General features: G+C 34.0%; 12 protein-coding genes across 12 annotated transcripts; 7 read left to right on the forward strand and 5 right to left on the reverse strand.

Moving 5' to 3' along the window:
• Positions 1-70: 70 nt before the first annotated feature.
• On the forward strand, positions 71-739 carry NEPG_01406 (uncharacterized protein; the record flags this gene model as incomplete). The annotated part of the gene is made up of 1 exon (XM_013203780.1): positions 71-739. One exon carries the CDS (start codon positions 71-73, stop codon positions 737-739), a length of 669 nt encoding a protein of 222 aa, XP_013059234.1.
• Positions 740-1101: 362 nt separating this feature from the next.
• On the forward strand, positions 1102-3206 carry NEPG_01407 (eukaryotic translation initiation factor 5B; the record flags this gene model as incomplete). The annotated part of the gene is made up of 1 exon (XM_013203781.1): positions 1102-3206. The coding sequence occupies one exon, from the start codon at positions 1102-1104 to the stop codon at positions 3184-3186; it is 2085 nt and encodes a 694-aa protein (XP_013059235.1). The 3' UTR covers positions 3187-3206.
• A 262-nt stretch (positions 3207-3468) lies between these two features.
• NEPG_01408 (deoxyuridine 5'-triphosphate nucleotidohydrolase) lies at positions 3469-3908 on the forward strand (the record flags this gene model as incomplete). Its single annotated transcript, XM_013203782.1, has 1 exon — positions 3469-3908. The coding sequence occupies one exon, from the start codon at positions 3469-3471 to the stop codon at positions 3904-3906; it is 438 nt and encodes a 145-aa protein (XP_013059236.1). The 3' UTR covers positions 3907-3908.
• An 838-nt stretch (positions 3909-4746) lies between these two features.
• Positions 4747-5190, forward strand: NEPG_01409 (uncharacterized protein; the record flags this gene model as incomplete). The annotated part of the gene is made up of 1 exon (XM_013203783.1): positions 4747-5190. One exon carries the CDS (start codon positions 4747-4749, stop codon positions 5188-5190), a length of 444 nt encoding a protein of 147 aa, XP_013059237.1.
• Positions 5191-5194: 4 nt separating this feature from the next.
• On the forward strand, positions 5195-6713 carry NEPG_01410 (uncharacterized protein; the record flags this gene model as incomplete). Its single annotated transcript, XM_013203784.1, has 1 exon — positions 5195-6713. The coding sequence occupies one exon, from the start codon at positions 5195-5197 to the stop codon at positions 6065-6067; it is 873 nt and encodes a 290-aa protein (XP_013059238.1). The 3' UTR covers positions 6068-6713.
• On the reverse strand, positions 6238-7430 carry NEPG_01411 (uncharacterized protein; the record flags this gene model as incomplete). Its single annotated transcript, XM_013203785.1, has 1 exon — positions 6238-7430. One exon carries the CDS (start codon positions 7428-7430, stop codon positions 6249-6251), a length of 1182 nt encoding a protein of 393 aa, XP_013059239.1. The 3' UTR covers positions 6238-6248.
• A 24-nt stretch (positions 7431-7454) lies between these two features.
• Positions 7455-8234, reverse strand: NEPG_01412 (uncharacterized protein; the record flags this gene model as incomplete). Its single annotated transcript, XM_013203786.1, has 1 exon — positions 7455-8234. One exon carries the CDS (start codon positions 8232-8234, stop codon positions 7455-7457), a length of 780 nt encoding a protein of 259 aa, XP_013059240.1.
• A 19-nt stretch (positions 8235-8253) lies between these two features.
• On the reverse strand, positions 8254-8874 carry NEPG_01413 (uncharacterized protein; the record flags this gene model as incomplete). Its single annotated transcript, XM_013203787.1, has 1 exon — positions 8254-8874. The coding sequence occupies one exon, from the start codon at positions 8872-8874 to the stop codon at positions 8254-8256; it is 621 nt and encodes a 206-aa protein (XP_013059241.1).
• A 47-nt stretch (positions 8875-8921) lies between these two features.
• On the forward strand, positions 8922-10203 carry NEPG_01414 (uncharacterized protein; the record flags this gene model as incomplete). The annotated part of the gene is made up of 1 exon (XM_013203788.1): positions 8922-10203. One exon carries the CDS (start codon positions 8922-8924, stop codon positions 10113-10115), a length of 1194 nt encoding a protein of 397 aa, XP_013059242.1. The 3' UTR covers positions 10116-10203.
• A 359-nt stretch (positions 10204-10562) lies between these two features.
• Positions 10563-11403, reverse strand: NEPG_01415 (uncharacterized protein; the record flags this gene model as incomplete). Its single annotated transcript, XM_013203789.1, has 1 exon — positions 10563-11403. One exon carries the CDS (start codon positions 11401-11403, stop codon positions 10705-10707), a length of 699 nt encoding a protein of 232 aa, XP_013059243.1. The 3' UTR covers positions 10563-10704.
• A 150-nt stretch (positions 11404-11553) lies between these two features.
• On the reverse strand, positions 11554-12678 carry NEPG_01416 (uncharacterized protein; the record flags this gene model as incomplete). Its single annotated transcript, XM_013203790.1, has 1 exon — positions 11554-12678. One exon carries the CDS (start codon positions 12676-12678, stop codon positions 11554-11556), a length of 1125 nt encoding a protein of 374 aa, XP_013059244.1.
• Positions 12679-13126: 448 nt separating this feature from the next.
• On the forward strand, positions 13127-13450 carry NEPG_01417 (uncharacterized protein; the record flags this gene model as incomplete). The annotated part of the gene is made up of 1 exon (XM_013203791.1): positions 13127-13450. A coding segment is annotated over one exon (324 nt), but the record flags the coding sequence as incomplete, so codon positions are not given.

The following is a 13450-nucleotide window of genomic DNA, read 5'->3' on the forward strand; positions in this document are numbered from 1 at the left end:
TTATTATACCGTACAATACTTTTGATTCAATGTGCTGTATATACAATATTAATTTATTTTTTATGACACAATGAGTAATAATATTAATATTAAGAAAGAATTAGAAAGACCCCTAGGACCAGAATACATCTCGTTTAGGAACACGGGATATTCTGAAGAACCATACATTGAAGGATGGACAGCAATACAAATGGCAAATAGAATATTCGGATACGATGGTTGGTCATCACATATAATAGATGTCAATACGGTTAGCACAGAAGATACACACGATGGAAGATCGACAGTCGCTGCTAAAGCACACGTACGAATTACACTCGTCAGTGGAATATTCAGGGAAGACATCGGATTCGGAGTGGCTGAGAGAGTGAACGGGAAGGGAAAGGCAATAAAACAGGCATATAAATCGGCAGTGACTGACGCAATCAAAAGGACCCTGAAACAGTTCGGGAAAGCACTCGGTTCCTGTTGTAATGATAAGAATTACATACGGCACATTAAACAAGTAAAGAAGAAGAACTGTCCCATAAATGAATCGGACTTAATCAGGCCTGGGTCGCACCCATTCACTGTACAGGGCACTATAAATATACCGAGTAATATAGCAGACGTAACGGAAAAGGGCGTAAAAATGCATGAAGATAAATTGGATCAGGTCGGAATTATTGAAAATAAACGGAATTCAATAGGTTCTAAGAAACCTCTTCCATCTATAGAAGACTTATTATCCTCTGAGTAATATATAAATTATTAATGAGTAATTGTGTAATATATTTCAGTATACGTGCGGGATATATTACACATATAGTAAAAAGAAATATTTTATATTTTATATTTAGTGGTACGTGCTGATATTACTGTAGTTACGAGTAAATTTAAGGTAATTCACTGCGATGTTCATAATTAACACTATACATATAGAAAATACACGTAGAGCACATTATTCTGTATAAATAAAGTGAGTGAATAATTTTATGCATAAATTAATTACACATTGTGTAAATAATCCTGGATATTTTCAGTTTTTTATGGACATTGTGTAATAATTTTATTATTTTAAATCCTATGTAGTATAAATAAATTTAAAACAAGAAAGAAATAATGGCAAAAAAGAAAGGAGGAAAGAAAGGATATGAAGATATAGAAGATATGTACGACATGTACACAGAAATGAACAATGAGTACACAGAAGAAGTACAAGAAGAAGTATCAGAAGAATTATCACAGGATGTACAGGAAGAAGTAAGCACAGAATATGATCATGCACTGGAACAGCAGAAGGTTCTAGCAAGTAAATTAGAAAGACTAACAATGCAAAGACCAGTCCAAAAGGTAAAGAAAGAAGTAAAAATAGAAACAGAGAAGGAAATGGAGACAGATTACAGAAGTCCCATTTGCTGTATCCTAGGACATGCAGATACGGGTAAGACTAAAATTCTAGATAAAATCAGAGAAACAGACGTACAATTAGCAGAAGCAGGTGGTATAACACAGCAAATAGGGGCAACATACATACCAATAAAAGAACTAATGAAGAAGTACAATATTACATCAGAAAAATTACCAGGACTCTTAGTCATAGATACACCAGGGCATGAAGCATTCTCTAATTTACGGTCAAGGGGATCTTCAATGTGTAATATCGTTGTGCTGGTAATTGATATAATGCATGGGCTAGAATTACAAACCAAGGAGAGCATAGAACTACTCAGAAGCAGGAAGACTCCATTTATTATTGCACTGAACAAGATAGACAGGATTAATGGCTGGAAATCATCAGATACGCCATTTTCGATTAAGTCACAGAGTAAAGCAGCTAAATTAGAATTTAAGGACAGGTACGAGAAGATTGTGTTGGAGTTGGCTAATACTGGACTTAATTCTGCATTATTCATAAAGAACCCTAACCCGAAAGCGTATGTGAACATAGTGCCTACATCAGCTGTAACGGGTGAAGGTATTTCAGATATGCTATCGGTGTTATTAGACTTAGTAGAGAAGAACTTATTAAAAAGGGTTAAGTTTGAAGAGGCTGTTGAGTGCATGGTACTTGAATCAAGAGCAGAAGAAGGGAAAGGTGCCACGATAGATGTAATACTATCAAATGGGACAGTTCACGTGGGTGATAAAATCGTAGTGTGCACACAGAATGGGGCAGTACAAACGGTGATCAGGCACTTGCTAACACCGAACCCAATGAAAGAGACTCGGGTTAAGTCAAAGTACAGAGAGAATAAATCAGTAAAAGCAGCAATTGGTGTGAGAATATCAGCACATAAATTAGAAGGAGTACTTGCAGGGAGTAAAGTAGTCGTTGTAAAGAATGACTCAGATACAGACAGAATCATAGAAGAAGCAGACGAACAAATCAGAGAGACAATTCAAGCATTTATATCTGGGGATAAACAAACCACATCAGGAACAATTTTTGATGTGGTCGGTGAGGATGGCATACACGCACAGGCAAGCACGCTTGGAGCACTTGAAGCATTAATTTCCATCTTAAAGAAGGCAAATATTCCCATAAGGACAGTTGGTGTGGGGAATATTTCAAAGAAAGATGTCATAAAAGTATCTACAATTTCTGAGAGGCATCCAGAATATTCTGTTATGCTGTGCTTTGATGTGGCCCCATCACAGGAGATGCAGGCTCTTGGTAAGGAAATGAAAGTGAAATTCTTAACTGCTGAAATAATCTACCATTTAACGGAAAAGTACAAGAAGCACATGGAAGAACAATGGGCATTAGCAGAAGAACAGTTGAAAGATAAAGTCATATTCCCATGTATACTAACAATCGTACCAGGGTGTATATTTACAAAGCGGTCACCTCTCGTGCTGGGAGTAAAAGTACAACAGGGAATACTTCGTATAGGGACACCCCTGGCTGTGGTAAGAGATGGGGAAATTACAAGGATCGGGCAGGTCACAAGTATCCTGGAAGATACAAAAACAAATCCAAAGAATGATAAAATACGTGTGGGGAGCAAGGCGTCAATTAAAGTTGAGGTGACGGGTAACCAGCAGCCAATAATTGTTGGTAGGAAGTTATTTGAAACTGATCAGATTATAAGTAGGCTTACACGAGAATCAATAGATTTTTTAAAGGAGAGTTTTAAAGATGCTTTAACCAAGGAAGATTGGTTAACTGTGATAAAATTGAAGGGAATTTTAGGTATTCATTAACCGTTGGGAATAAATTTTAGAGAATTTTGAGGATTTTTGAATTTTTTTATTTTTGCTGGTTTATTTTTTTATGAATTTTATTTCGGGTTATGTCGGGTTATTGCGAAAATCAATCAAGATGATTGGTTATGATGGGTGTACTTATTACATAATGTGTTATATATTTATGCTTACTCAGAATTAGTCATAAATATATCTGGGATTTTTATACTTCTAAAATATATAATGCATTGTGCAATAAGTCCAGAGAATAAATGCATTCTTTACTTTTTTATTCTTTTAATGACAAAGGAAAGGAAAGAATTCAAAGTAAAACTGTTAAATGATAATGCGGCCTGCCCAAGGATAGCCACAAGTGCTAGTGCAGGGTACGACTTATACGCAATGAAAGATGGAGTGATAGAACCAGGCACTAGACAAAAAATAGATCTTGGCTGCTCAATAGAAATACCTGAGGGGTATTATGGCCAGATATGTTCTAGGTCAAGTCTTTCCTTTAAGTATGGGATTATGTCAATGGCAGGAGTGATTGACTCTGATTATAGAGGGGAATTAGCAGTACTTTTATATAACAGTGGTAATGAGCCATTTAAGTACTTAAAAGGAGACAGAATTGCTCAGATGGTTATTATAAAAATATTCACAGAGCAGCCAATCCTTGTAACTGAAGTAAGCACAACTGATAGATCCAGTGGTGGATTTGGTTCAACCGGGAATTAGTGCTTTATTATAATAAATTCGGGTTACATCGGGTTATATAAATTATTTATATTCTGTGAGCTAGTCGTAATTCATTATAATAATATTGACGTACTCACAAGGAGTCACGCCACCACCGCCCAGATAATACAGTCTAAATACAGATAGTGATATGTCCTTTATTATGATCATTATAGTATAAGGATGTACACATAGTCATAATAGTACTAGACCATGTACTGAACTGTCCTATAGTTATATGATTTGTTTAATTATGTCCTACTAGTCTGAATTTGATATACTTATCCTTATATAGGCCGTTTATCTTATCATGATCACTGCATGTGCTCACACATTAGTAAATCAGTCTCGAACATGCACACCCACCCATAGCCCGAATAACCCGAATTATAATAAAATATTATTTATGCCTTACATTATAAGCCAGTATAAAGTCATAGGATATAATATACACTGTGTAATAATTAACAGTATTAAATACATAATGAGTAATAAATAATGTAAAATAAGCCAGTATTAAATACATAATGAGTAATAAATAATGTAAAATAAGCCAGTATTAAATACATAATGAGTAATAAAATATGGACTAGTACAGAATATACTAATAATTGCTTTTAAAATAATGATATATAATTATTATATATATAATATACTAACCAATTACCACTAAGTATTGAGTATAACCTAAATTTATTACACAATGGTTTATTATTTATACATATACTACTATATATTATTATATACTATTATATAATATTGTATCTGTAATAAGCTATTATTTATAATTTTATGTAAAGTATTTCTTATAATTAATTTTGAATATTTTATTACAACGGGATGAATACCTCAGCAAAAAGACTAGGAAAGGTTATTTCTCTTATTTCATCATACACAGGGGTTTTAGTCATGGCTATATTTATTAGTACATTTATATTAAACAGAGATACACCACAGTGTACACCCACACTTCATGTTGCAGAACCTGCGTACATAAAATTCACACCAAATGTGGACATAACCAGTACAGTTAATTATAATGTAAAGGAGGTCTTCGTATACCTCGTGCATAAAACACACGTTAATAATGTAGAAGTAGAACAAATCGTATGGAGTACATTGGCAAAAAAGAAGAATGATTGTGTATTAATTAATGAGTGCATGGGACGGTCAAATGATGCAAATAAGCCACTGAGCAGGGGAAAGTTCATTTTAAAAGCAACATACTTCCCGTACATTGGTTTTATTAAAAATAAAACATTTGCAGAATTTCCTGTAAAGTAAATAAATGAAATTATGTCTTATAGGATTGGGAGGGCTGGGGACAGCCATTATAAACAGTTTAACAGAAAAGAGTGGGGTTAGTCTTAGTCATATTTTTCTTATTGATATTGACACAGTAGAATTATGTAATACAGCAAACCAACTGTACACAGAGAGTGACATAGGAAAGTATAAAGTATGTGCAACAAAGGAAAGACTTTTAAATAAGAAGTATAAAGGCATTATACATACGTATATTATAGATATAAATAACCCTATAAGTATACCACAGGATGTATTACACTGTGACTTGTACATATCAGCACTTGACACGTATGAGAGTAGAGTTAATTTTTATTATTACGTAGTACAGGAATCATTCAATCCTAAGAAAATGTACATAGACACAGGAACAGAAAGGTTTAAAGGACACTGTTTTTTTAGTAAAGGAGTAATAGATAAACCGTGTATTTACTGTATTAAATGGTTATTTCCCAACCCGAATACACCAGTACCTTTATGCAGTATAAGGAATAATACGCCTCAAGAGATAACAGAAGAAACAAAACCATTGGTTATTATGAATATTCTAAGGGGAGTATTAAGTGATAATTCTGTGTGGTGTACAGACGAATACACAGAAACTGCTAAAATATATAATAACACGTATAATACAGTAGGAAATGAAATAATAGACAGTGAATACGTTAAATCCATTGAAAAGTACTTGGAAATAGAGCCAAATACACCAATTACATCATTTATTATGGCAAATATTGTTGTTAGAATTATTCATAAAGTACCAGATGGTAATTTTCTTATATACTCTGGTGATGGAATACCTTCCTTTTACTTACACACACTCCAAGCAGACCCTTTATGCTTACTATGCTCGTAATATTTATGAATTTAAAATAACCCGATATAACCCGAATGTCTAAAATATCAAGTTTATTTATTTATGTAAAGGCAAATGTCTCCTCTAAATAATAATATTCGCACACTTTCTATTTTGAATTATTTCATATATTCAAATATAACCCGAAAATTTGTGTACATACTTGATATAGCCAGAAATTCTAATGGGAATGTGCCAGACAAATAAGTCCTGCCCCTACTAAATATCCACATAAAAGGTAGAATATTTTCATTCCATTGGTTAGAGAGTGAACAATTGGTGGCAGCATTTCTACCAGCACAATAAATGACAAACTACCAAAGGAGATGCCTGTAAATATACTCTTTATGAGCCCACCACTGAAAATGTTTGAGATAAAGTATGCAGAAAGCATTCCAATTGGGGTAAGTGAGGAGTAGACTAATAATAGGCCAACAACCACGGGTTTCTTAAATTGAGAAGAAAACAAAGCAACTCCCACAGTAACTGACTCAAGCACTTTGTGCACTGCAAGGCCTATGAACAGTGTAGACTGCCCTGCCTGCCCAGAAGTAAATGCAAATCCTTCAAATATTGAGTGAATAGAGAAAATGAATATAAATATAAGTGCCTGTTTTATCGTGGTTTTATATTTTAATCCTTCTGTACAACATCCTTTGATTTCTGATGATTTCTTTGAAGCGAGCTTATTCGCATGAGAATCTTCATCCACAAATCTGTTTACTTCTACTGCATGGCTGTGCCCATGTGAATGACTGTGGCCGTGTGAGTGACCATGCCCATGCTCATGTGTAGTTGATTCATCTGCCTTGATTTTTTCCATGCTCTTCTCATTGTCACAATGTGAATGCTTTATTACCTTCTGGTCAATAATGATCAGACCCACTAGAGTCAGTCCTGCAAGAATGAGTCCTATTCTTGACTGAGCTGATCCGTGCTCGTGTGAGTGACTGTGCTCTGTCTGGTCAGTGTGCTCATATGAATGACTGTGCTCTGTCTGGCCGGTGTGCTCATGTGAGCGACTATGCCCATGTGAATGGTCGTGCATCACATTGTTTAATGCGGCTGCACCACTCACTGCTTCATGTGCTGTGCTATGACCAGATGTCTGGGGTTTCACCGGTACATTACTAATTGCGTGTGAATGCTCGTGTCCGTGCGAATGGCCGCAGCCCCCTTCAACTAAATGCGGCATAAAGTCAATGAATAAAATAGCTAAAAGAAGCCCTGCCGAGACTATACTAGCCTTATCATACATATTCTTAAGTCTTTTAGATGAAAGAAGAGCATACGGCGATAAGCTAGGAATGAATGACACAGCAAATATAGTTAATGCCATATACGTTGGTCCACCACTTTCCATGTGAGAATAAATTTTTTCTTTTATTTAACTACCGTGCCCCTCGATTGCATGCGCGCCAAGTATTACTGATGTGATGAAAGAGAAACCAATGAACATTGAAAGGATCTTCTTGAATGTCTTTCTACGAGTTAATTTTCCTGATGATGTTTCAAATTCGTTTCCAACCATCTCTACAAATCCAATATAGAAAAAGCTCCCTGCAGCCACACCATTCAGTATTAGTGTAAGTGTGCTATTGGTGCTGTCCGTGGATACTGATCTTCCTATAAGTGAACCAATCGATGTGAGTGAGGAGTATATTAATATTAAAGTAAAACACACAGAACTGGAAAGTTTAGAGGTAAGAACAGAAGCACCCAATACAATTGCCTCTAGCCATTTATGCACTAATATACTTATAATGTACAAAACTAGCTGAGATCCCTTCTTGCTTGAAACCCCCAGTCCCTCCATGAACGAGTGCAAACTTAATGCTAAAATAAACACAAGTGCTTCTTGCTTGCTTGCTCCGTCTGGTATGGAATCCTGCTCTACCGCATCTACCCGTTCTATGTATAACTTACTTATTGCAAATAAAAGGAAGAATGAGAGACCAGTTGCAATGATTGGTATCTTACTCTCTGTCTTATATATATCTGGTAGTACTTCTATGAGTATAATCCCTATTATAAACCCACCAGTTAAGCACTTTATATAAGTATACCCTTTCATATATGGAATAATAACTTTATACGCGTATGAGAACAGAAGAGTAAACACAAAAAGCACCACTGCGGATGTTTCTATAAGAGTTGAGTCATCCATAAAAATTTTGAAACAGAAATTAAATTTGTATTTCTGTGTAAAAAAGAGAAAAAGCAAACACCCTTGCAATAACAATTATTGTTAGAATGGTCCTATTACTCCAAATGAGATATGTAGAAAATGCTTTGGATGTCATTAGAACTATTAAAATATTACACATTTGGTAATATGTATTGGATATTGGCAGATTAGAGAGGCACAGAAATATTTTGAGGATGGAAAGAGTGGAGAATACTGTTGTAATGTGAAGTATTTTCCTGTAGTTTAAAACCCTGTGTAAAAATACTGAAACAATTGCTAATTCTAGTATTTGGGGAATAATTGCTTTGAATATTTCTGCCACAGAAGGAGTGTTGTGAATTCTGTCAAGTGTGTTTATAAGAAATATAACTAATCTTATGAATAACGTATTTTTCATTTTAAAGTATCCTGCATTAAAAACTAAATGAGAGAAGGCTTCTTGCTTAAATAAAAGAAGGTCACCAGGTAACTTACGCTGTGATAGTGCATATTCATCTGCAATGTTTGTGCATTTAGGGCAGAGAGTGTGCCTGTGATTATCACTGCCTTCAGATATTTTTGTGGTATGCGCTAGTCTATGGTTACAGTGTGTACATGCCTTGGTTGCGGTAGTATTCATATGTAAATAGAGAAGTTTATAAAAAAATCTTTAAACCAATTTTAGCTATGAGGAAGACGTATGAGAGTAGTAAAAAACTGAGTAATTGCGTGACAGGAGGAATAATTCTGGCTCTAGGATATATTTCATCAGTTGTTCATATGTGGAGAACCGATGGACTGGTTCATTTTTTATGGATAATTGTGAAGAAACCCATTAACATAATTGATGTAAATTGCAGCCTTCTGTTATTTATAAGCATGTTTACGTATTTTCACTATATGCTAATTCGGCTATGGACAAAGAATCAGATAAATCACATTGGAATATTTCTTTGCCAGTTTATAATTACATGCGGACTAATGGGAGTGTATATGGGGAATGCTGGGGGTATAAATATTTCCTGTGCACAGAAACTTGTTGGAAGTATTTTTATCCAGTCAGTTCTTATTTCAGGCCTTGTATACAGAGACATTGTAAAGATTGATTTATCTCAGAGTAAATACGGGCTTATTCGTCACATCGTTGGAAAGATAAAGACGGACAGAATGACTAGTATTTTTGTGTGCACTATGATACATGCCTGGGTATTTTCAGATATGTCGTGGAATTCTTTTACACAGGCATTTAGTTGGGCACTTGACAGTATTTCTGTGTACATTCTTCTTTTGTCTGTTATATATGCGTACGTATACAACTTAAACCATTTCACACGGAATGTAGAAGTGCTTTCAGAGAGAAATAAGGTATTTAGTCTGGAGAATTATATTGTGCTTAGAAACTATGAGGAGAACAGTTCGTGTAAGGATACCAATGCAAAAAACAATGAGATTTTGTATGCATATGTTATAAACCTACTTTTTGAAATAGAACAGATGATATCGGCTATTTCAAAGCAGCAGAAAGTAAAACAAGTGACCCTTGCACCAAGAGTCATTCGAAAACTGCCGCCTGCACTTTTGTCAAAAGAAAAAACCACTTTTTCTATACTAAAGAATGACATAACCGCAACTATGTCACACAAAATATATTTTTATCTGTACAGCCGCTTGGTATATAATAGGGCCATGAATTACGCAGAGAACTCACACAGTATTGTTAAGAAATTAACACGAGTTATTTGGCAGATGGAATTCTCCCACAGAAAAGAACTCGTGAATAGTATAAACAGTGTGCGGGATGAGATTAAGAACATTGTATCATTTGACACCACAGACCTATTAAATGCTATGAACATTTGGCTGTTCCACCTCTCTACATAATAGAAGTTTTCTGTTAAATCAGTTATAACCCGAATATCCATAAAAACAAATGTACTCTATCTTCAATTGTCTTATTATAATGGGAAGCAGTGTAAATTCAAAATGGTTCGTATTCATACTCTCAGAGTATTTAATGTAAATCTGGTAAGCAATCTAATTACTGCATAAACCAGAATTTCTGTTAAGAATTCATTATAGATACACTGCATACATCGCCTTATTATACTTTGGGTATAAATAATTAATAAATATAGACTTAGCACATGTTTTTACTTGGCCTGGTACTATACCTATAATAAATTTATAAATTTGAACTGTTTTCTAGTACTAAAAATGCCATTCATTTTTATATTTAATTGTGTATTGAATTGGTTTGCTCCTGTACATTAGTTATACTTATTTTAATTTTTTATTATTCTTATATTTATATAGATTTAAACATCTGCTTATCACATTTCATGCCGATATTGTATATCTAAGATACAACTTCCATTCTTATTCTATGTTACTATAGGATAGAAACTAACCAAATTAAATTTCAGATATTTTGTGCTAAAAACAAAGAGTTCGTTAAATATTCTTGTTTATTCTACTGTACATAAGACAAAACAGAAGAAAATATCTCTGATATACTCATAACATCATTTGTTTCTATTTCTGGTATGTAGTCAACATGCCCTATATATCTAATGTTTAAATCATCACACAGCATTTCTCCGCCTCGTTTAGAAAATATTGCAGTGCAATTATGGCAGTTAGGGCACTTAAGTAGCCTCATATTCTCTATAAGACCTAAAATATACATATTTCTATTTTGGAACATTTTTATAGAGTCTGCTGCTTCATCCAGTGCTAGATTCTGTGAGGTTGTTACAATAAGTATATTTGCATCTGGTACTTGTTCACATAAAAAATCATGTTCATCTGTTACACCTGGTGGCATGTCTATAATTAAATAGTCATATTCTTCTAATGATGCACTCTCTAAGAACATTTTTAATAAAGATATTTTTTTTGGTGCTCTCCATACAACAGCAGAATTAGCTGGTATCATTGCAGCAATTGTTAGATAAAAGAGTGTAGGAGTCTTTTCTATTGGCTTAAATCCCTTCTCTTGCATAAGAACCTTTTCTGTTGTGTGCCCCATAAGAACACCTACACTTGGCCCACATATATCAAAATCTAGAAGAAGTGTTTTTTTTGTTTTACTTGCATGTGTTGCCAAGAGATATGCAATGGTTGACTTGCCCACGCCGCCTTTTCCACTTGCCACTGAAATTATTTTCATAAAAAAATTATCATCGGTTGTATAAACCAGTATTTCTGTACAACTGACCAGAATACTACTGGATTAAATATAACGGAATTCTATGAAATTAACAGATAATTTTATTGCATGAATTCCAAATATTAATATTATTAAACAGAATAGAATAAATTACATTTCTATTTCTTTTAAAAGGCTGTGCAGGGAAGAAGGCGGTGCTATTTTACTTGGTGGTAAGTGAATGTACATGGGACCATCTACGCCTTCTATTTTCTGTCTTTTAACTATTTCGTTATATATAACACTTAGAGTTGCAAGAATAATATGCCTTGGATCGCTTTCTTTAAAACATAGTGTGCTTAGAAGGTCATTCACTCCTTGCAGAAGTCTATTTCTTCTGTCAAGCTGTATAACGCGGATTCTTTTTATTTCTTCACTTAGCGCAGACTCTAAATCTCTTTTTTCTGGCTTTTCCGAGAAAATAGTTGAAAGCGCGCGGATATCTTCTCCGTACTTCTTTATTACATACTGTAAATATTCCTGCAAGTGGTACTTCTTCATAAAAGGTAAGGATGAATCTAAGAGTGTAATTGCTTCAGGCAGTCTAAAAATATCTGCAACTGGTCTGTCTTGTACTAAATGCAGTTTAAGGAATACTCCTGGTTTATACGCAGAGAAGAACAGTTCATTCTTTGAAAGAATCTTCATAAGGAGTCCACTTCCTAATGCAGCAGGCCGGGAGTGTATAAGAATTCCTGTGGGCTGGTGCTGTATCATTGTCATTTCTGTTGGTATTGGATATTCAATCTTATCCACACCTATTGGAATATCAATGCTTTCTTTTTTTCCACTTTTATTTCGTATACGTATTCCTATAAGCGAAATAGTAATTCTTTTAAAAAATATATTAGATGCCTCTATAACACCAGAAATAGTATTCTCTACTTTATACCTGTCCAGCTCTATACTATTCATATACACTGCCAGAGCACTCTCCTGTGTATTAATACAGAAGTACCACTTCTTCTGCAGGTCACTTTGCATATCCACCAGAACTATACACGCACTTGTTCTGAGCTGTTCAACAAAACTCTTTAATACTTCGCATCTTTCTTCCTTTTCAACGAATGCATACTCTTTATCTGATTTGGTAAGTGCCCATCTCTTTATAATTCTTCCATTTTCCATCTGCACAGGAAATATCCGGAGGGGAAATAAGAGTGTTCTAGCTTGCTCAGACAGACTTTTTAACGATACTGAAGAAGGTCTTTCAAACACAACTACGACTGTGTCCATATAAAAATTAATAAAACATTTTCATATAAGAAGCCCAGTCTTATACCATCATAAAATACAGAAATACATCAAAATAAAATATTAGTCTATACTACAACAGGCAGCACAGAATATCATACAAATCCAATTATATACACTGCCCTCTTTATAAATATAATCATTGTCTATTATAACTAAATCCAGACATTTATTAAGTACCCAAATATGCAATAATTCCATTTGTTGTTTATGATCCTGTCAATGTACTAACTGTCATTTGTCTGTTATATTGTCTAATTAGATGGCAATATTGCTATAAATATATTTATTGACATTTATTAGTCTATGAATAACCAATAAATAATATATTTTTATAAAAAAGTAAACTTCTTCATTATCAAGAAATTATTTTTATTTACAGATTTATTTTAAGAATATTTAAATATTTTCTACTTTTAATAATAAAGATATGCTTATAAGAAAAGAACTTATTATAATTATTGGAATAGTTGCTTTATGTAGAATATGCTGTAGAGTAGGGATAAGTACATATGAGGATTTACATAACAAAGAAATAGGAGATGGTTTGTGTATACGCACAAATGGGCCACTATTTCCGGCACGTACATTTGCTTCTGAGAAATGTGATTTAATGCATTCAATGCGGTTTTTGTCGCCGGGAGCAGATATAAATTATAGTGCAAGAGTTGTTATTAATTCTTCTGGAGATTTAATATCATATTTTAGTAGATACTTTAATAAGGATAAAGCATATAAGATAAAACAGCTTAGT

The sequence above is a fragment of the Nematocida parisii genome, assembly GCF_000250985.1.
Source record: "Nematocida parisii ERTm1 unplaced genomic scaffold supercont1.3, whole genome shotgun sequence".
Lineage (NCBI taxonomy): Eukaryota > Fungi > Microsporidia > Nematocida > Nematocida parisii.